Source organism: Aptenodytes patagonicus, chromosome 19 (genome assembly GCF_965638725.1).
Source record: "Aptenodytes patagonicus chromosome 19, bAptPat1.pri.cur, whole genome shotgun sequence".
NCBI classification, from domain to species: domain Eukaryota; kingdom Metazoa; phylum Chordata; class Aves; order Sphenisciformes; family Spheniscidae; genus Aptenodytes; species Aptenodytes patagonicus.
This window is the reverse complement of record NC_134967.1, coordinates 5,144,005-5,167,205: the sequence shown is the minus strand read 5'-3', so window position 1 is coordinate 5,167,205 and position 23,201 is coordinate 5,144,005. Positions and strand designations below refer to the sequence as shown.

Here is a 23,201-nt window from a genome sequence, read left to right as displayed (position 1 = left end):
ACTCCTCCCTTCCCTTGTGAGGGGTGTTCAGCATTCTTGGTGTTGCGGCTTCTCCAGTCTTTGTACAAGACAAGGTATTTTGGAAATGCCAACAACAGATGAGTATTTCTAGTTAAAAAACATTGATCGATAGACACCGTAGAGGCCAGGCTTTCCCAACAACAGTCCCCTGTGTGCTACATCCTTTCACAGCTATTACTAGTACGAGGCAGACCTAACATCTCCCAGCAACTCTCAAACCTCTCCATTCTGGCTTCACTCCTCACAGGGCAGGCTCATATCCCTCGTCCTGATGGCAGAGCACTCTTGTGCGGGTTTGTTTTAGGGATATAACACACCGTTCCTACGCCTCAGCATTTCATAGCTCTGTACTTCCTAACAGCAGCTTTTGAAATAAAGTCTGCATTGTTTTTTTCCAAACTAGAACCGAAGATGTTCTTTAAGTTCCAGGGTTTAAGGTAAATGATGACACATACCCGGCAGCATCACTGGCTTTAAATGTGCTGTTTCCACCTTACTGATTTAAGACCATAAGAGAGATAAAATTGACTTCCACCACAAGGCAACACATTGCAACACATTGCAACACATGCAACGCCCACAGCGGGGCACTGTTATGCTCCTCGCAGATGATAAACATTTCCAGCCACAGGTAATTTTGTTTCCTGGAATGGAAAGACTAGTAGAACAGTCATTGAAGTGAATCAGAAATTAATCTTTTCCTTACAAATCTGCCATTATGGAAAAAAAAAAAAAACAAAGCAGCAAGAACTGGCTTAAACAACCCTTCCCTCAATTGTGCAATACTTTGCTTTTTCCTGCCTGGTAAGGGACTAACATTCCAACTCTGCTCCCCACTCCCGGCTTCTGAGGACACTGCTCTGACGACTACACAGAGCAATAGCACCGCAACGGTGACAGAGCCGCTGAACAACCTCTTGCCCAACCCCAGGACAAAGGAGTTCTTCCTCCTCATCTCACAAGAACATAAGCACTGACTGCGAATGAGCCCTATGCTTTGCAATCTCTCTCACTGCCTTCCCTTCCCAGCCAAGCCAGCAGAGCTGCAACCTGAACAAAACAAAGGGTTCTAGAAATGTAAGTATTTGCTCATGAGCCTTTTGTTTATGGCCATCTGCTCTCTCACAGCTGGAAATGCCCTGAAGTCTTCTCTTCCCCCATGTGAAATATGGTACCTAGATACGAACAGGGTAAAAATTAGAGTGCAGTATCAGATCAGCTTCCAATTACACCCTACATTAGAGTGCTATTAACAAAGCACAAGGGTTCAGAACAGTGCTGTTCCACAACTCGCATCCTGTTGAGCTACCTCTTCCCATAGCAAGAGAGCAAGATGGAGGTTACAAATTCACTTTCAACATGGTTAACATTGTACCAACCTCTTGGCAAAAGCCAAAGCTATCACTGAATTTTTTCAGCAACACTGTGACAAGGCTGACAAGCAGACATCTGCAACAGTCCGTGATGAAGGTTAACCATAGCACTTATTGTCAGGATACACCTCGTCTTTGATAAATGAAGGAAGACCTTTGAGCTTTTTCTCTTCCCCTGCAGGATCACAATCGATCTAGGGGTTAGAAACCTATTCTTAGTCCTGCTTCCAAATGACTAAACACATCCTTCAAGGCCACCCTCTTGATAGCAGGCACACGCATTCAGCTAATTCTTTGTCTATTTGTCAAAGCAACTGAAATCCACCCCATGGCCACAGTGACAGCAGTCCAACCCTTGCTCCCTGCAGAACAGCTTTAAAACAGGGCATGATCATGCAGAGGTAGGTATCCCTGCTCCTCAGCCTCCCCCAAAGTAACTCAAAGCCACACTTTGTTGGGTTGTTTGATGCTTTTGTTTATCACATGTAAAAACACTACTATTTCTGTTTGCAGCTACCTTTTGCTGCACTGCAAGTCACACAGCTCCACACATTGAAGACCAGACAGGCAGAGAAAGGAATTGAACTGTTTATGCCCGAGTCACAAGGTCGTGATCCCAGAGGGTGTTTAATACACAGAACCCCCCCCACAGGGACTGTTCTACAAAAGCAGTAGAGCGTTACAAGTAACAGATCAGCATTGGTGAAAACACGAGGTGAAGGAATTGTCTAGGGGGGGAAGAGGACCTGCAAACTGGTCTTTCTCCTTCAGCTGCCCTTATCTCTCTAGTACAGGTAATTGTGATCTAAGTAGATGTCTAGTGCCTTAAACCAGAACAGGGGTTGACTGATCCACATAGCTTAGTTGACACGAGGGTTCCTGAAGTTCCTTCCAGCAAAACGGGCCTTGCTGCCGAGCTCCTCTTCAATTCTGATGGAAAGGAAAGAGTGCTGGGTGTGAGCAGACAGTGTAGAGCTCCTGCATTACCACAGCTGCTGGCCTTATACTACATCACCTCATCTACCCAGTACTGAAGATACCAGAGTCACAAGCCAGTTCCCACCAAGCAACTTCCATTATATGCATGTTCAACTGCACTGGTCAGCGTCACCCATCTTACCTAACTTCACCCAAACATTTTAAATGCTTGCCCAAGGGAACTGCATCATGCAGACAGAAAGACAGCGTCTCGTATCTAGTATCACAGGATGCTTTGTATGATGTTCCCCTTTAGCACGTCTGTTACAGGCATTACCCATCCAACTCATCATTCAGCCTAGAGCCAGCTCTGCAAGCACAGCACCAGCCCAAAAGCACCTCCGCCAGTGTCAGTTTAAGTCCTTAAGCTGCAGAGTGTTTGAGATGCAGAAGACCAACATGTGCCCCAAATGCATTAGTGGAGCATCCATTCTATGTCAGGCTTAACCCTCAACCCTCCCTGCCCCACAAGCCTCACCTCAGCAGCTGGTTGTACTTGGCTAGACGCTCAGATCGGCAAGGGGCACCAGTTTTGATCTGAAAGGGAAATCAGAAAGTTAGTGAAGAACCATAGCAGAAATAAGGCCACAGATGCCAACACAAAACTATTCTGTTCTGTTTAGAGTAATAAGCATAATCACAAACTTCATTTCAGCATCGGGCTCTAAATAACTGTATACTCAAACAGGATAGGGCTTGGGAGTAATAAAGGTTGTTCATTTGCTAACAGCTTCGGTATCACAAAATCCCAATACACCCACTGGAGTTGACTAAGATTTTTTTAAATTGGTGATTAACAGTGAGTTTACACAAGATAAAGTGTTCCCTCATCACACTCCCATAAGGCAAATCAGCTTCCTGTATACAGGAACAGCAAATCTGCATGCCTTAAGTCAGAGCAGACCCCATCTGCTGTGCAGCATGGCTTCATCACCATATTATCTCATCAAGCAAAAAGGCAAGCTACAGCAGCTACAGATACCAACCTGACCAGTGCAGAGACCAACTACCAGATCAGCAATGAAGGTGTCTTCTGTTTCTCCAGAGCGATGACTCACCATCACACCCCAGCCATTGGACTGAGCAAGCTTGCAGCTAGAAGAGATAAACAGATGAGGCCTCACACCATGCCTATTCACTTAGCAGCCTTTGCTCTAGTGATGCTGTCAAGTGGCAGGCCTTCCTTGCTTTGACAAGACAGAACTGCCCTTTGGTACGTGTTAGGGTTAGATCATATGACAAGGCAGTGATAAAGAGCTGCTTTTACACATGCTTAGACCCAGTGAAGTTGTTTGATGTGCCTATACAACTTCAAGGCCATAAAGGTACAGGTTTACCTGCCAATATCCTCTATTAGTTAACAATTGTTCTCCCTTCACAGATGCCCAATCAACACATTTCTATTCCACTAGCTCCGGTCTGCATGTTCATCTCCCTCAATTAGACAATCCCCCTCCTGGCATGGCCAAGAGGGGAGAACTTACGCTTGCAGGGACTCTGTCACAGAGCCAATCTGGTTGACCTTAAGAAGGAGGCAGTTGCAGGATTTCTCCTCCACAGCCTTGGCAATACGCTTTGGATTGGTCACAGTCAGATCATCACCAACCACCTGGATGCCAACACTCCCAGTGAACTTCTTCCAGGCAGCCCAGTCATCCTGGTCAAATGGGTCTTCAATGGACACCACTGTAGAGGGATACAAGGAGCTTTAAGACAACACCACCCTGAAAGGTCTTGTTTGAAAGCAGTGGTACCAAAGCGCTGCAGCCAAGCACTACCCACCTCAAAGAACATTCCCAAGACCCCTAAAAGGCTAGCTGTTTGTTCTGCTCTTGATCCCTCTTATAAGGGAGGCTGCCACCCTAACTCTTTCCTTCAGCAATCAACCTCTATTCACCACTACTACCGTGCTTCTTGTTGACGAACAACTTACAGGGGTAGCTCTTGACAAAGCCCTTGTACAGGTCAGCCAGCTGATCAGGAGAAATGTATCTGCTGGGATCGTCAGGGGATTTGAAGTCCAGATCATACTTTCCATCACGGTAGAACTCTGAGGCAGCCACATCCATGCCAATGACAACCTTCTCAGAGTAGCCAGCCTTGCCAATAGCAGTCTTCAGCAACTCCAGAGCTGAAACATGGTAAGGTATTTCTGAGTTCCCAAAAATCACCTTAACTCAAAGCTATTCATTTACCAACAACAGTACGTTCGCTTGGCAAAGAATCTCCACCATCCCTACAGAAAGCCCAAAGGCCACATAGAAGAGGTTCTTAAACTCTCCCACTTCTGAACCGACTGGAACAAGGTATTACTTTAATACTACTTTTAGCTTGCAATACCCTTGAGACACCATTATGGGATTCATAATCTCTTCAGGGAGGACTACGTGTCAGCCCAGAAAGCTTAATACTAGATGATACCACATCCTCTTTCAGCTTTATGCATGTGGGCAGGAAGTAGTGACTGCACTTTAATCCCTTTTAACTCCAGATCAGGTTTGGATTATCCAAACCCTGACAGGCAATGTGATACACAGCCTGCCTCAGCCCAGGGCATCCTCTCTTTGCATCTACCTGGTCTCCACTTGCACACTTATACACAGAAGAGGGAATAGAACTACTCAGTAGGAGTCCCTGGATACTACCCACTATGCTACCCTGTTTGGCTGAGTCCAAGCAAGGAAATTCAATATGGTCATAACCAGTAAGACTCTCCCACTCACCCCTGACTCAAAGCCAAGCAGCTGGGTCAGACAGGCTATTTACAGTAGGAAGCTTAGATCAAGTGTTTTTGTTTGGGATTTTTTGTGTGTGTGGTTTGTTTGGTGGAGGTTTTTTTGTTCGTTTTCTTGTTGTTGTTTTGGTTTTGTTTGTTTCTCTTCAACATGTTCATGTAATACAAATTGCAAAAGCAGCTGCTGTCAGCAACACAAATTCCTTGGGCTGTAATGGTCATTCAAGGTCATCTTCACTGATATCTGCTAGGGTACAGACCTAGCAAGAGCTGCATGTGACTGTGGGATTCAGAAACGTCCTGATTTCTAGTGCTGGTTCAGTTATCTTCAGCATCAGAAAAGGCAATGCAGTTCAGAGGCCACCTTCAACAGTAATATAACTAACAGCTTTAAAGTAACAAATAACTTAAGAGTTCTAGTATTCTACTGGCTTTCACTTTGCACAAGACAAACTGCCTCCCTCCCCCACGGGCTTCTGAACAGAACTGTTTGGCTGTGGAAGCAGCAAGTGCCTCAACTTCCCAGGCAAGCCTTCATGCACTCCCACACATTACCAAGCACAGTCCAAACTGTTTTCCTCCTTTGTCAGCAGAAAAACAATTCCACTAAACCTTGACTGCTGACTTCTGGGAAACCTGCAATGCACACAGACATTCCCATACCACTTTTCAACTGGAAGGTGGTAAGATGCCCTTAAGCTGCTACAGGAATGAAACAGTAATGAGGCATTGAAGTCAAAACCGTCCTGTCAAGCTGCATAAACTGATGCCCAAGGAAATAGTTCTGTGGTTCTATACTGGACCACACCAGTATAGCATCTTGGAAAGTCTGTCAGGATAGAAGCAGAGCAAAGAAACAGCATCAAGTCCTACAACCTGATGATCCTGCTTTCCATTCATACTGGACAGGCATGGCCTTCATTCTCTGGCTATCAGTTATGCCTCCTCCCACACTTAGCTCGTTCTTACCTTCTTTATTTTCCAGTATGTTGGGGGCAAAGCCACCCTCATCACCCACGTTGGTTGCATCCTTGCCATACTTCTCCTTGATTACATTCTTGAGATTGTGATAGACCTCTGCACCAATGCGCATTGCCTCCTTGAAACTGTCAGCACCCACAGGGAGGATCATGAACTCCTGCATAGCCAGCTTATTGCCAGCATGGGAGCCGCCATTGATCACATTGAAAGCCTTGGAGTAACCAAAAAGCAAAGTCAAGTTAGAATGCTTCAGGGTAAATTGATAACAGCATTTATGTTAAGACTCTTCATTCTCTAGAAAACTTGATCCAAGACCACAAGCTATCATGAAGCACCTGATCGGATCAAGTCCTTAGCTAGCCCTATCGAGATACTTACAGGAACTGGAAGAATGACTTCTGTGTTTCCAGCAAGGTCAGCAATGTGACGGTACAAGGGGACACCCTTCTCAGCAGCACCAGCTTTGCATACAGCCAGAGATACTCCCAAGATGGCATTGGCACCAAATTTGGCTGCAATAACAAGAAATTGTTTACAGAAATGTTATATCTTCATAAAGAGACTCAGCAATACCAGCACTGCGGTCTTGGTTATGGAAGTGCACAGCATACGCCCTGCACTGCCCATTGTTTCTGATAAGGTCAGCTAGAATTCTATAAACCAATCTTCATCTTTTCATGCCTCACTGCAACACAAAGCCCACTTACATTTGTTCTCCGATCCATCCATTTCCAGCATCAGTTTGTCAATCTTTTCTTGCTCCACAACGTTGACATTCTGCAGAGAGAAGCAAGCAAAGCACTGCTTGACACCAAACATGGCTCTACAAACTGTCATCTACCCACTGCATTTTTATTTCCCTGGCTGGCACCAAGAACTGCTTAAGGGCAACTACCAACAGTTCAAGAGACTAATTCTTGTCATTATCACAGAGCAGCATCTTCTGGTCACTTCCAGCAGACCAAAGCTGACAGATAAGTCGGCCACATCAAAAGCTTGTTCTGTTCTTCACATTCAGAGCCATAAGGCTGTCATGTCCCTTGACTTCCTGACATTTGCACTGCTATCTGCCTGGCACGGCATAGGAGAAAGCCCCAGTTTATGCCCCCTGCCCCTTTAGTGCAAGCTCAAAGACGACCAGCTTGCCCACAACATACAACCCATTCGTAACTTAGTACATAACGTTTGGAATTGTCGCTAAGAATGTGCAATCACTTTATGCATTACCACTTAGTTTTGCACCATCCTTTCTAGCTAGGGCTTAGTGCCCACAAAGGGCACAGAAATCTCACTCAAGCAGACTTTACTAAGATCCCCTCAGATTCCCTTCCAAACTAGCCAACTTGGATAAAACCCAGTCCCTCCCCATCATTCAGCCACCCTCTTAAGCATAAAGCAGCTTGTGTCAACTGCACACCACTGAAGTTCCCAGGTGTTTAAGTATTTCTGCACACTACAATACTAGGCTGCTAGAGATTGTTTTGATTGTGTTAGATAGGCAGTCATTAAGTAAAGCAATTACTGTAGGTCAGTTTGTTCACATGCACTCCAATACACAGGCTAACACCCCTCCACGTAATACAGTTCCTGTAACCACCTCTAGAGAGACAACCCATCAGGTAGGACACACTGGACTGGCATTAACTGATGTTAGCAGAAGACAGATTGCTCCTACCTTGCTAATCAGTGCAGGTGCAATTGTTTTATTGATGTGCTCAACAGCTTTTGAGACACCTGGAAGGAACAAGCAAATCAGACACTGGTCAACCACACTGGCTATGCAGGCATTAGTAGGTGATTTCAGTAACAATAAAATCTCAAGAATACCACCTCATGCTATTCAATCCCCAATCCAACCTGAGCTTACAGCTAAACCAGAACACTTAGAGGTCATCTCAATCAAATGGAAGTTGCATGAAGTAAGCATCATCTAGGAATGCCTGCTGCAATGTTAGTTTGCAAGACCATGCACTGGCGAAATTCGTCCAAGTGACAAGGTTGCACTGAAAGCACATCCATTACCTGTGTACACAATGCTGTCGCCAGGAACTCATTAACATATTTAACGGCTCTGGATACACCTGACAGAAGCGAAATGGACAAGAGAATCAAGGAAGAGATGAAGAGTCACAGCCAAAAACAAAGCCAGTCATGCAAGAAAAAGAAAAGGACACAAATAGGTAGACAGACCTACAAGTCAGCAAGTGTCTGATACTGAGCAGCAGACTAGAAACAAAAGGGTTCAAAGGGTAGAGGAAACTGTGCATCAGCCAGCGAGGCTGTATTTGTTCTTTCCACCCAGGTTTCCATACTATTGCAAACACCATTGTGGACCCAAACCTCGAGTGGCTGAATGACAGCATTTAGAAAAGGTTTTAGGATAGGCTACTCCTACCCATTCATAGAATGGATGAGTAAGGGGAAAGAAAAAGGTTTTCCCAGAAGTTAAGCATGCAGCAGCTCAGGCATTTCACTATCTGCTATCATTTTGTAACATTGCTAAAGCATCACCTTAGCACATGTTTTACACTTGATACAATGCTGGAGTACACTGTCTCTGTACCTGGATGCAGGCACAGAAATTGATTGTCTGCTCCTGGCTTCAGACAGGGAATAAAGCATGAACACAGCACGACCCTTTTAGTCTATGTGGGCCCACCATTGTGTAAACCAGCAGTTCCAGCATGAACTTGCTTCTTCCCCATAAGCAGAGACCATCATTAGCCAGCTACCAATATTAGCCTGAGGAATACTGTCATCCCTGTAGAGTGTTTAAAGACTTCCAAAGACCTAAGCTTCAGAACTGGTGAATGCTAATTAAGTGCACCCTGAACCACATTAATTGCCTTTTAAATGGTCTAAGTCTGCAGATTTATATTACGAAAGACCTACCAGCTATCTGCAACTCATCCCATTTGATGATTATTTTTTCATAACTCATGTTATTCCCCAGCTGACAAAAACCTTCAGCTGTGATAGCCTGTTGTGGAAGCTCAGACTACTGTCTAGTTAAGCACCATGAAGGACTGCCTATAGGATCAGATTTAACAGGTCTAAGCACACACACATTGAGCACACAGAGGTAAGTACACATTTACTCTTCCCAAGGAAAAGTGCCCTAGGTAAACAGCATAAGCTCTTCAGCTCTTTGGGACATTCAGCCATCTAGGAGTTTATTCTGTGTTAAAGTAATAACAACCATGAATCTTCTCAGACAAGGCTCTCCAAGCTCAATTCAATAGTTATCCACTCTAACTGCTCTTTCTTAATAGGCACAAAATATTTCAGCTTCCTTTCACCTGACTGGCAGAAAAGTTTGAATACAAGTAGTTCTCTCTCCCTGCCAAAAGTTAAGTTGATTGCATATACTTGGAAGGCATCACCAATGCTTTTACAGCAGCAAGCTAAAAGGAGTTCTGACCGTCCAAGCTCTGACCAGTCATAAGAATTACTATTAGGATGTTTATTGGGTAATGGCATCTTGTATGTGGCTATTCATTTTTCCCCCATACTTGTTCCCAAGCTGTCCTGGTTTTGGCAGGGATAGAGTTAATTTCCTTCCTAGTAGCTGGTACAATGCTGTGTTTTGGATTTAGGATGAGAACAATGTTGATAACACACCGATGTTTTAGTTGTTGCTGAGCAGTGCTTACACTAGCCAAGGACTTTAGTTTCCCATGCTCTACCAACTGAGCAGGCTGCAGGTGCACAAGAAGCTGGGAGGGGGCACAGCCAAACTGGCCAAAGGGACATTCCATACCATGTGACATCATGCTCAGTACATAAACCGGGGAAAGCTGGCCAGGGGAGCTGCTGCTCAGGGACTGGCTGGGCATTGGTCGGCAGGTGGTGAGCAATTGTACTGTGCATCACTTGCTTTGTGTATTATTATTGTTATAATTTTATTTCAATTATTAAACTGTTTTTATCTCAACCCACAAGTTCTCACTTGTGGTCTTCCAATTCTCTCCCCCATCCCACCAGGGGGGGAGTGAGCCAGCAGCTGCATGGTGCTCAGTTGCCAACTGAGGTTAAACCACAACCCAAGCTTGTCTGGTGACTGCTGTGTTTAGTTTCCTTTCAGAACATACAACCAGTCCCCAGACAACTAAAATATTACGCCACTAACACAAACTTAAGTATCCTGGCTACCTATAATGACAGACAAAAAGCTAAAGCGACTTTAGCTATCATGCAGTCTGAAACAGAAGTATCTTCCATGATTACCAGCGTACAGCTGCACATTAGCTGTGGTCAGCAGTTGGCATAACCCCCAGGTTCAAGATTTAACATGCTGGGATCTAAGGAGTCTATAGGGCCAAAGCAGATATATTTAACAGTTCTTTGACACATTTGGTCTATGAAGAGATCTTGTGACTAGCCACAGCATCACCAAGCCTTTTGGAGCAGGTAGTTTAGATGCTCTTATAACACACTACTACAGCACTCTGTACTCTGACATGCACCAACATGCAGGGCAACAGGAGTGGTGTAACAAAATATGTTTGGGCATACTGCACAGTCATTATCACCTAGCTAGCATGCCTGAGCTCCACGCACCCACCTATGGAAGTACAGTGATCTCCACCACTATGAGGCTGCACTGCTGGAGGCAGTCACTCTCCACATTGTCCCCTGGAAAATCCAGCAGTCTGTGCTTTACCTCTGCCCCAGCCACACAGCCTACGCATGATACACATCGCTATCATCTTACTGTTAACCTCCACCGCTTTTGCTTAATTGCCATGCCTTGCGCAGAATACAGATGGCAGTAAAGGAGCCCGTTGTCCTCTGCTACAATCTGGCATAAACATACAGAGCAACACAGCCATTGTAACAGGCCAAGCTGGGTACCAAAATTCAAGTTTACCTTTCCCCATGTAGCGTGTCTTGTCATTGTCACGAAGCTCCAGAGCTTCATAGACTCCAGTTGAGGCACCGCTGGGAACAGCAGCTCTGAATAGACCTGTTTACAACAGAAAAAGAGAACCATCTTAGCACATTCAAACCCACAAAACATTCTCCACCCATACACCATCCCAGCCTACCGCATACTTCCATCCCTGCAGATGGGAGAAGTAATCTCTAAACCACATCTCTGCTCACTTATACAGTGATCCTGAGAGCTGTCTGCTCCTTTACAGCATCACCAATTCATCAGTGTCTCTCTCATACTGATTAACAGCAAGCTGACTCATTCTCTTCCACTGTGCATTTCAAGTGTTTAAGTTAAGTCATCCATTTCCCTTCCAAAAAAGTAGCTTTATTCACTGAATCTACTTTTGAGCTCAGTCTGGCAGGCGAGCTCTTAAATTCTTCTAAGATATGGCATACAAAAGACAACTGGGAGGCCTATTTTGTTAATATGAGTTCTGAGCCCTTCCAACAACAGCACAGCCACCCAGACAGCTCATCCTTCCAGCCAAGGATGCTGAACTTCGAGCAGATCAGTACACTGAGGTCTGTTCTGCCTGTGGTTCAAGATGCCAGCTTCAGTCTCCAGTCTTTCCCTTATCCCACTACAGCAAAGAGCTTAGGAGGGGCAATCTCGTTAAATGACTGCATTAATCTTTTGAGGCAGAAAGATCAGCTATTTAGTTACAGCTATTGTGTTTGCTTATTCCACCAAACCACACTGGTATGTGTTTGCACAATGCCTTTGTCAGATCCTATCAGATGTGGGATGAACAACTAACAGACCAAGGGAAAGTCCTAAAATAATTAAAAAATATAAGATGTTATATGTGAAAACCCAATTAGACAAGTTGTTTAGTCATGCCTGAGTACTTATGCAGAGAAGAAATCATTACCCAAGATTTTGTTTCATTACACAAAGTGACTGCTAGACAAATCAAGAATTAAACTTCAAGTACAGTCATACAGAGTCATACACTGAAAACTAAGACCATTAGCAGCTGCTTAAGGACAGGAACGAAGGCCTTGTTAACTCCGAGTTCGCAAATGCTATCCCAGTTTATGCTCAAGGCAAGGGGAGGAAGGCAGGTTTGGATTAACACTTGCACAATTTAGACTGTAAGAAGTGGCACACTTCACTATCCAGGCCAACATCCTGAGCTCAGCAAATTCATTCCAGTAGAATGAGATAGAGCTTTTTCCTGCAAGTCCCATAGCAAGCTCAGCAACATGTTATATGTATGGAGGAAAGAGTAAGCACAGTTCCACTGCTAGAACAGGACAGTTTGACTTTTGACTGCCTCTTCAGTTCTGTCAGATACAAGAAAGGAATAAACACCCACAGCTAAGGACTCACCTTTGTTGGTAAAGAGGTCTACCTCAACAGTGGGATTCCCACGAGAGTCAAAGATTTCACGGGCATGGATCTTGAGAATGGACATCTTTAACACCTGAAAAGAAGAGCTGAGCATTAATCATAGAATTGTTTGGGTTGGAAGAGACCTTTTCAAAGATCATCTAGTTCAACACCCTTGCCATGGGCAGGGACACCTTTCACTACATCGGGTTGCTCAAAGCACTGTCCAACCCGATTTTGAACACTTCCAATCATGGAGCATCCACAACTTCTCTGGGCAACCTTTTCCAGTGTCTCATCACCCTCATCGTAAAAAATGTCTTCCTTATATCCAAACTAAATCTACCCTCTTTCAGTTTTAACCTGTTCATCAATATTCTTCACACACAGCTCTGTGCAATCAATCTTTTTTTTTTTTTAAAGCACAAAGGGCAACCCACACACCTCTCCTTCCTTGCCTGTCCCTCCTGAACAGTTTATAGCCATCGATTGCAGCACTCCAGTCATGTGATTCATTGCACTAAGTTTCTGTGATGGCAATTAGGTCATAGCTTTCTAGATGCACAGGGGCTTCCACCTCCTCCTGTTTGTTACCCATGCTGCATGCATTGGACACTTCAGTTGGGCTACCGACCCTGTCAACTTTTTAGAACAAGCCTGAATTCCTTTGAGGCATTTCGCAACTGTTTCATTGTTGGTTCTTAATATATCAGCAGCCCCTGGCTCTTCTTTGTTACTCAAAACTCCATCTCTTTCCCCAACTAAGTCTAGTTTAAAGCTCTCCTTATATGTCTTGCCAGCTTGTTGGCAAAAATGCCCTTGCCCCACTTGGTCAGGTGAACCCTATCAGCTCCCAAAAGACCCAGCTTCTCAAAGGTTGATCCATGATCATAAAAGCCAAAATCCTGAGTATGGCACCAGCTAGGCAGCCAAGCAATCACCTGTTGAATTAATCTCCTCCGTCCTGAACCCCTTCCTCTGACTGGGAGGATTGAGGAGAACACCACCTGCACTCCTGATCCTTTTAACTTTGCTCCAAGGGACATAGCCTCTTTTGATGTTTCTAAGTTACCTCGTTGCAGTATCGTGAGACCCTACACAGAATAATAGGAGCAGATAATAATTTGTAGGGTTCACCAGGCTTGGCAGCCTCCCAGTGATGTCACAAATGCAAGCTTCTGGTAGGGCAGCAAACTCCTCTAGAGAAATTGTCCAAATTGAAAATGGGTGCTTCAGTGCCTTTCAGTAAGGAATCTCTAATTACTAATACCTTACATCCTTTTCTGGCAGCACCAGTTCTAACACGGGTGGGTGGCTGGATCAACTTTGCATGGTTTGCTTTTCCTGGATCCTGTCTATTACTCACAAGCTCTTCATTTTTCAACCCCAGAGCATGGAAATGTCTGTTATGCAGGAACATAACAGTGGAGACAAGGGTCCAGTCTCCATCTCACGCATTACTCGCATCGGTTAGCTCAAGGTTGAATTCAGGCTTACCTTTCCCTTGCACAGCATTAAGGCAGGGCTCAGCCTGGGACAGTGCACAATACCACATATCTTTCTCCTGCTCACATCCCTGGATACTGCACTGCCTGCTGAGCTCCTCTGTAACACAGCTACCTGTTCAAGGAGTTTTTCCCATGGTTGCGCTTGCAGCTATGACATCCACTGCTGCCTTCATATGCCAAGGGAACTTCCAAATACTGAAGCTCCATGCAACCTAAGGTCTAGACAGCTATTCCAGTCCTTGGGAGGACTGTCTGGGTGGAGACATCAGCATAGGTAAGCTGTAGTGCAACTGTTTGGCTTTCAGCCACAGCCTTGCAGTTGCAGCAGGTGGACACCATTTTCTTTCAGCAGGTCACAGTCTCCTTACAGTTCTTAGGAAAAAAAAGACTCCACTAATAAAGCGATAATTCTTTTGAAAGATGTCATCCTTCTAATTCCCTGGAGACCTCAAGCTTCTGGGTAGGCTTGCACAGCCACCAGTTGAGTTGGGGCGACCATCAGGTTGCAGCCTAAGCCTGCAGGTGAGCAGAGCAGGCAGCAGCCCAAACACTGGCACACCCTTCCCAGAAGAGCTGCCACGCAAACTGCTGATGCTGCTCCCAACAGACACCACTCCCTGTTTCCATGCCCTGGTTGCTGGTGCTCCGTAGAGGCCGGTTGCATGTGGCTTCCGGCAGCTTGAACTGGCTACAGGCACAGCTGGCACGACCCAACTCTCACTCACCCTTCACGAAACCTGCCACCTGGTTCCTCTCCCACACAGCCCAAGGGTGCCAGGGGCACAGAAACCCCCTCAGACACCCTCCCTAGGGACCTCACAAGCCTTGCACTCCTCTCAGCATGCAGCAACTGCTGCTGCTAGCATCAGCTTGACGTTTATATCCTGTAGTACACCTGCAGTCATGAGAACAGTTCAAAAACATCACTTCACACTATTTCAACTGGAAAAACTTTTTATACTTGGTGAGACTTAGAGTCTTATGTTGAGAGGACAGAAATCTCAATCTAGGTGGGAGGAACAGTCTAAAACCAGAAGCCTTGTTTCCAGAGAGATCTAAGGGAATGTCACCTCACCACATAACAGCAGCCAAGCAATCCTAATACAGGAAATCTCTGCTACTAGTTACAATTCTTTTTGTTAAAAGACTAAAGTGCAACAGTTCTTAGTACGCACAGCAGCTGTTCAGAGCCAAATGTAACCTATCTTGAAATAGAAACAGTCACAGCTCTAATTAAGAATTTGTGTAATAGTTACACCCCGTCTTGAGTATTTACAGGAACAGCTTTTCCTCTTAAAAGGACGAAAAATCACCACGATCTTCTGAATATTTCCTTTTCCCTCTTCTCACGTATCTATACACCTTTCCTTAAGAAAACTGCAGTAAGGAATGTCTTACGTAAGCTCAGCTACATTTTACATTTTAAAAATGAAGTCATACAAATGCCTGTAAGCCTTCGACTGGCACCAGTTCATCTGCAGAGAAGAAAGCTCAGCCTCAGAAGTAGAACTATCTGGAAGCTGGCTTTTTGGCAAGCTAATGTGGGTGGTAACCCTGTTCACAGAAATGGTCATGAATCTCTCCACAGTTACTGCAAAGTCAAGGAAACAGAACTTAGAAATACTGCTGCTTGTACAGAATATGTGTGTGTGTGGGGGGGTTAACTTCATACACTCATTCTTCCTCCACAGCAAATTTTTCCCTCCCCATGTTAAAAACATGGATAGCCATTTGGTTTGTCTCCTTGGCTTTAAAGTGTCCCTTCCAGTTATCCTGCCTCTAAGCAGCATATTGTATAAGGCAGCTCAAAGTTTTTAGATGTTGCCAATTTTACAGTAAGACCCCCACACTGACAGATGATCCGATTACCCTAAGAAGCAAGACAACTTAGTTCAAGCTGACCTTCGTGCTGCCACTACTTAACTTTAATCAGTAAATATATAAAGCTAGAAATAAATCCCTGCAACTCTCCAGTTATCAGTCCCATCCATGCTAACACTTATCTCTCTGCACTTGCACTGAGCAGTGACTAATAGGAAGAATCCCCATTTATCTGAAAAGGGCTTTCAGAGCTTATTAGGCTGGCACCTGCTATGCCTTACTTTCATTTTCCGATACACGGCTTTGCGACAACACATTAGGTGCCTTGTTCTTTGAAAGCACAGCCAGCTCACAGGAAGTCTTAGAGAAATGCAAGAGCTGTTCGTTCACCTTCACAAAGAAGGTGGCACTTAAGGAACACACACTGCAAGAGCTTCCATTGGGAATGTCTGCCAGGTTTGACATGACTCAAGCGTCCTTGACATATGACCTCTCCAGTAGTCCCTCGCTTTTCTTTAGAAGGCATTTCACAGCACTGCACCATTCCAGAAATTCCTCACACCATTTTTTTTTTTTTGGCTCATTTTGCAAACCCCCTCACTTCTGTCTTCAAGAAACAGTTTTCCCACTGAGCTATTCCTGGGTAAAACTCTGATGCTGTTTAGCTCATCACAAGCTGAGCACTATGTGTTCTGCCTCAATCAATTCAGTCAACTCATCTAGAGAGTGGGAGTCAGCCCACGCACAGGTTTAGCTGTGGAAATGCTAACTGAACACAAGAGAGGTCAGCAGTAGCACTGCCTGCTCCAGACCTTTGTATTCAGTGATGGAGCTAGCCAAACACAGACAAATACCAGAGTGGTATTTAATGCATGCATTGCCTTAAACCTTTTTTTGTACTATAATCTGCTGGCAAGGTCAGTGTCTCCCTTTAGGAGAGGAATCTCACACACACTAGCTTTCCTGACCTTCCCGGGAGCACACATGTTATTGACTATTTCAAGGCTAAGCTACAGCCCAATGCACCACTGCCAGTTCTGAGTACTAGCTTCACTATCAGCTGAAGTCCAAGAAATCACCACTTACTCCCTACCTGATCCTGTGCTCTGAACAGGGAATGCAGTACTCTAACACCAATGCGGACTACTCCAACTTAAAATCATTTCCAGAGATTTTTTTTTTTTTTTTTTTACAGCCAGCTTTATCACCAAAAGCTGTACTTGTGAGCTCTTTTGCAGCCACGTTTCTCTTAAGTCAAGACAGGGTTAAGACTGAGCACTGCAAGCATCTGAATGGACATTAAAAAACAACAGTGAAGTTTGGCCATAGAAAGAACTATCCTAGTTAGTGTCTTATTACCAAACAGCCATACAGTTATCAGTGGAAATCTTACATGACACTTTAAGGTCCTGTAAGACTGCAAGTCTCATACTATCACCACTCTGGGAAAAAAAAAGCTTACTGCTCATTGGACCTTTGACCTCACTGTATTAGATCCTAACATATCAATTCTACTGCTGAAGCACTCCTAAAAACCGGACAAATGTGGACCAACAAGGGCACCTTCCAACCCTATTCCCTTGTGTTCCACATGGGAATAATTCACCTCTATGCTCTGCAACACGATGCAATGTGTTTTAAATAATGCCTGGCAGGAAATAAGTCACAGACATGTTGAACTACTTTCTCTCTTGTTATTTAATAAGATGGAGGCCTGAAACTGCATCGCCTCCATCTGTGGGTTTGGATGACAAACTTCACTACTTCCTGCCAGGCTCAGAAAGTCATAGCCCTGCCCTGTGACTCAGCAGACAAGTAACGGAACAGGAGAAAGACCAAGATCCTCTCCTGCAACCCTGCACGAGGCAAGCTGCTTAAGAAGCGATTTTTCTTCCACACTTTAACATCCAGAGATGCACATCAAGTTGTCAGGTGCTACTCCCCACAACTGCTGCCTTCAGATAACTAGTACTTAATTAACCCCATTGGGCAACCCAAGGCATGCAGATTTGAGCGCTGACATCAAACATTAAATATTTGAGATGCGAAGCTGAAGGACATCCACTGCCACTAAAGAGGGGAAGGTCCAAATCATGACACGCAATCCGAGAGCAACTGTTAATGATTAAGAGAGAGAGGTTAAACCCTGCCTTTGAAAGAAGCCTTGACCCACCACGCTCCCCAGAAGATTCTAACCCCCGCTGCGCACGCTGACCGGGCTAAGGCCGGCGCAGGCCTCCCCCCGCCCCCGCGACGCGGCTGCCGCGCTGTTTGGCGGGAAGCACGCCCACAGAGGCCAGCACCCCCTCGGAGACCGCCTAGGCCCGGCCTGGTTCGCAGGCAGGGCCGGCGCGGCCCCATCTCACGGGGACGGCAGGGCCTCCGGAGCTGCTGCCCGAGGAGGCCGGGGGAAGGGAAAACCGCGGCCCCACCGGGACCTCTCGCCCCGCGGATAACCGCGGAGGGGCTGAACCGCGGAGGGGCTGAACCGCGGAGGCCACGCATGGCCAACAGGCCGAAAGGCCCCGCGGCGGCCGCCGCCACACTCACCTTCGGCCCAGCTCCGCACCACAGCACCGCCCGCAGCCTCAGCTCTGAATGGGAACGAGCGACTGCGCGGACGCCAGGCTATAGCCCACCCCATGCAGATGAGCCGCCCTCCTCCCGCTCCCCATTGGTCGGCTCAGCCCCTCTCCGGTCTCCCATTGGCCGGCCCGGCCCTTGGCCGCCCTCCCATTGGCTACCGCCTCCTCGCGCCAGAGGCGGGCTCGGGTGCGTGCGCTACGTGCTGCGGCGGCCCGGTCGGCTCTGCCCTTCGCCTCGTGGAAAATCCCAGCGCGGGCGGGGGCGGAGCCGCCCGCCCGCCCCCCCTCTCCCCCGGCGCGGCCCACGCGTGCTGTGAGGGGAGCTGGGGCCCTTGCGGGAACCGGTGCGTGGGGAAGGGCGGGCCCACGCCGAGGAAATTTTTCTCCTGTGTGGCAAAGCCGTGAAAACCTGCGCAGAAAGCCGGTGCCATCCCCAGGCGTGTGTGTGCAAAGCAGAGGATTCCTTTGTGCGCGTACGCGGGGCACGCTGACTTCGCGTGTCCCTGTATAAACGCACACGCACGTCGTGGGGAGAGAGAGAAGGCATTTAACACGCTTATTGTCACTAAAACTGGAAGCTGAGCCTCGGTTTCGCAAAGGCTCAGCAAGCGTGTGGTTCAGCCCGGTGCTGCCGTGTCGCGGCAATCCCATCCTCGGACGGTACGGCCACGCATCCCGAGGTGGGCGTAGAAACGGCCACTAAAACCGGCAAGAAGGCGGCACGCTGGCAAGAGGAAGGCTGGGAAGAGGGGTGGTGGTGGTGGTTATTAGTTCTAGGAAAAGGTTAATTACAAATACAATAAATTTTTGCTTTGATTTTGAAGTGAACAACCGTTACGCTTCCTGGGGTGGAGGAGGAGCACTCGTGCGACCGGTTATGACACATCAGATACCACTGTGCCAACAGGAACAAAAACTTTTTCAAGTGTTTTGCGTGGGTCTGCACAAGGGCATCTGATGCCCCAAGACACATGCTTGAAGACCATGTTGTGACCAAAAAAATAATGGAGTGGAACAATACTCAACACCAGGCCACAGAATTAAAGACTGCGCCAAAATGGAGTGACTCACGCCCCTGAAAAGCTCCAATCCCTCCATGGACGTTGAAAAAACCACCAAATTACTCACTGATAATTATTTAGTCTGTTGCATTATGGTGAAGTGTGAACCACGCACCACTGAATGAACTGGGTGCTCTGTGATCGGCAAAGCCTCCATCCCTGGAAAGTAATACTCAACTTTCTATGGACTCAGCGGTGTCATGGTGTTTAGTAAGAACATGACCACTCACATGAGTTGTTCCCAGCTGCGGCACTGCGGAGGGATCCTGTTCCTTCCTGGACTTACTTATCCAGCTTCTCCCCGGTAGCTGCTCCCTGCGACGGGCTTGGCAAGGCCCCACTCCATCCCCTCCTCTGTGCTGGAGCGTTGGACCGTGGGGGTGTGAGGTCCTGCCGGGGGGGCATGCCTCCTTCCCCCTCAGCCCTGGTTGCCACCATTCCTCTAGGCTCTCCCCGGTAGTATGGCTCCCGGGGAATATACTGCTTTGGTTACGTTAGGTAAGTTGCAGTTGTAATACAAGGTCTTTGTGGGTTTACTATGGAGAATAGCTGTGCCCACGCTTCCCATAAGCCTGTTTTTCTTCCAGGATTTTTTAACTGAGGGATAGTCACACACTGCACTGCGGAAGGGAGTCTGCAATGAGAGGAATCCCATTGCAAGGTCAAAACATTTGAACCAGGCTGACCTGGGAAAGGCACGGTCTCGTCCCTTCTCACCTTCCTGTGCCCTTAGCCTTCACTCCTGGACATGATCGCTCCTGTTCAAGGCAGAGCATCATCCCCAGCCATGGGAATGTGGAGGCCCAAGCAGGGACTGGCACTTTGCCTTGCTGGGACACTGCAGAGCCCAGACCCATGCGTGTAATCCCATGGGAGCTCCCAATTCCCCTGGGTTTGCTTCCTCCCATTTCATCTGACACTACACAGCCTGAGTTCAGACTGATGGGGGCCTGGCTCTGCAGTATTTCAAGTACATAACATCAAACCTGTGAAGTTCTCCATGCCTGGAGTTGGGGTCTAGGGGCTCCAGGGGTCTGACAGTGCCCAGTTCATCCTGACTGCACCACACGAAGCCATTTCGTTGCTCGCAAAGTTAGTTATGTTTGTGCTTGCTCCAGAACTGCCTCGCCCTTCCAGCCTGACTATGACTGATCATTTCTTCTGGGCACGTTTTTCTTTCCTTCCTGAGAACAACCCCCCGAGCCAAGCTTTAAGTCTAATAAAAAGCAACGGAAATCTGTTGAACTGACCGCCTTCCCTAGGCACGCCATGCTGACACAGTACCCCATGAGGCCCCCCTGCATGACTCCTAGGCTCCTAGCAAGGAGACGCCGTTTGAACCCAAGCTGTTTCGTGACAGTGCAATATGGCCCACATGTCCAGAGCGGCACTGCATGCTGGTTTTTTGTGCTTTTTCTGCCTTGCTGGAGGTGCAGATTCATGTGGGCTGCACAGCCATGAATCAGGTTGAAGTGCTGCTGGGATGCACACAGCTGAGATAAAGCAATATTGGCCAGGAGAGGCCCTTGGAATTAAACTGCCACTTTATAGGTAGATGATTCTTTGCAGTGCCAACCTCCCCAAAACCGCATGTTATACCCCTTATAGCTGTGTCCTTGGCAGTAGTTCCTGACTTATCCTGGAGCTTTACCCTTCCTGGTGCAAAGGCATGAGAGGGGAGTACTCCCTGCAGACACACACTCCTGAGCGATCAGATGCTGGAAATCATAAAACTGGATTTTTATGCTGGATAACTGATGGATTAGAGGTGCTCCACCATCTTTGCACTTTGTAGAAGTCCCTTGATTGCTGTGCATGGAAAATCACGTAGAGGTGCTGAGTCTTATAATAAGCTAGAGAAGATGGAGCACAAAAAAGCCTAAGGCCGAGGGAAATTCAACATTGTAGTAGTTGAGCAAAAGGCTAATGGTGAAGTATGGTAAGGTGCTCTTTGGGAATAGAAGACATATTATGAAAGGTCATGATTAGCTTGGTGGCGGGCAGAACTGGAGTGTCAAGCAAACCTTCTGGCCAGCTGTGAGAGGGGACTGGCTGTAGAAGACCAGCCTAAACTCTTCCCCTTGTCCCTTGCCTAGGCTCTCCTTTCCTTGTGACCACAAAACCAGCACAAAGCAAGCAAATTTCCTCCACTGGAGTGTGAGCAACAAGCTGTGTGCTGAGAACCCACATCCCCTGCTACTTGCATGGTTCCATCCCTGGCAGGCAGGACTCACTCGTGGTTCTGGCCACAGACCCCATGCGAAGAGCCGTGTCCGCTCCACTGAATCGTGTCTCTGCAAAAGAGGGCGCAGCTGAAGACATTGGCACTACGGTAGCTAGAGGCAGCAGTGATCGGGCATCCAGGATCAGAAGCCTGGCACTGTTCAGGTGTTGGTATAATTTTTCCCGGAAGAGCAGCTTTAAAATTGCACTGTACCGTACATATTAAAATAAAAGTCAGAGGTGATATTAAAAATGCCACTGCTCAGTCATGTATCCTGCCTGATTTTTTTTTTCTCTTTCTTTGAAGAAAAAGTTGAGCATCCCTAAGGCAATGAGATATCTAGCTGGCATGAGTTTCTGTGGGAATCCGGGCTTGTTACCAATTAATCAAATATTCAGTGCACTCTTTTAAAATAATGTATTTCTTTCATGGTTTGGGAGGTGGATGTATGGCTAATGGGGTGGACATTGGGAACAGAGAGTTTCAGAAAACATAAAGCCACTGTAGCTAGTAATCTAGTTTGACAGCTCACGCAAGTACCCTAACACATTGGTATAACATGCTGATGGAGCAGATGGAGAAAAAACACCGACACAGATCTGGCTTACAGGCATCCACCACCCAGAAATGGAAAACAATTCTCGTGATCAAAATCCCCTTCCATTGCAAGGCCTAGTCATTCCCTGTGCTTTACAGGCCATGGTAAAATTATAAGTGTAATATATGTAAGTTTTTTGATTGCTTGCAATATGCTCATGAGCACAGAAGCTGACTAGGCCAGCCTTTTCCTTCCCTGTTTAAAGTGGTTGGGCAGGAGAGTTCAGCGCTTTGCAGAGTGTGAAATCACTGGTTCAAACGGCTGAGGATGCCAAGGCAGGGAGCAGAACCACCACAGATCAGGACTTGTTTGCCGGTGCATTAATATGCTTAACAACCATTATGCAGTGTGGGGTGCATTCCAGGGTGTGAGCTTTTGTAGCACCTTGAAAGTGCTTCCTGAATACTCAGGGACTTCTCTTTCTCCCCAGTGCCTCACAAAACACCTGAAGAACATGTGTCTGGGTCACTGCGTATGCACCACCCTCATCTACTCTATCCGACAGTCCTGCAAGTGCCAGCCTGTTTATGTTTTGATAAGTTTCTTTATGAAAAGCAGTCCTGCATCTAAGTGGCCTTATGAATGAGGCTTTCTGACTGCGTTACGACGTCACCGCAGTCAAGGTGAGATCTCCGGAGGAAAGCAATTGGATGCAGAAGTCAGCACTCTGTCGCCCAGATTTCTTCTCTTCACTGGCTCTGCAGATCGTGGTATTTTTAAGGAAGATTCATTGGAAAGGTAATGGCAGAGCCTGACTAATGCTGTTTCTGGGTATCTATTAAAATTATTGAATGACTGTTTAAGATGTTTTCTTTCAGGCATTCAAAACCTCCTCTGACTTTACATCCTTCTCTCTTGCTTCTCATCCCCCTTTTCTGTCTTACAGCTTAACTCTGATGAAACACCACAGGTTTTAGGGCCATTGAATGATGAAATGACTTGAGATGACAGACCTGATGTCTTTCTTAATGCTTGTAACTTCCGCCGCTTCTCTTGATTCTCCTGTCTCCTCCCAGGATTTTAGAGATGGACTGGTTAGTGTCCTG

General features: G+C 46.6%; 1 protein-coding gene across 1 annotated transcript; it reads right to left on the bottom strand.

Annotated features, from left to right (window-relative positions):
* Window positions 1–1,966: 1,966 nt before the first annotated feature.
* On the bottom strand, window positions 1,967–18,322 carry ENO1 (enolase 1). The gene is made up of 12 exons (XM_076356291.1): window positions 18,238–18,322; window positions 12,359–12,452; window positions 10,958–11,053; window positions 7,763–7,821; window positions 6,795–6,864; window positions 6,466–6,599; window positions 6,076–6,298; window positions 4,306–4,503; window positions 3,857–4,058; window positions 3,359–3,467; window positions 2,851–2,909; window positions 1,967–2,324 (listed from the first exon to the last, which is right to left on the bottom strand). Exons 2-12 carry the CDS (start codon window positions 12,441–12,443, stop codon window positions 2,255–2,257), a joined length of 1,305 nt encoding a protein of 434 aa, XP_076212406.1. The 5' UTR covers window positions 12,444–12,452; window positions 18,238–18,322; the 3' UTR covers window positions 1,967–2,254.
* Between the last annotated feature and the right edge of the window lie 4,879 nt (window positions 18,323–23,201).

What these genes read in the sequence shown, in the direction of transcription:
- ENO1 (XM_076356291.1), bottom strand. Translation starts at nt 12,443, where the DNA reads ATGTCCATTCTCAAGATCCATGCCCGTGAAATCTTTGACTCTCGTGGG. An exon ending in CACCTGCACTGATTAGCAAG is followed by an intron (nt 6,865 to 7,762) that starts GTAGGAGCAATC and finishes TTCTCTCTGCAG; the next exon opens with AATGTCAACGTTGTGGAGCA. An exon ending in CATACTGGAAAATAAAGAAG is followed by an intron (nt 4,504 to 6,075) that starts GTAAGAACGAGC and finishes ACCATGTTTCAG; the next exon opens with CTCTGGAGTTGCTGAAGACT.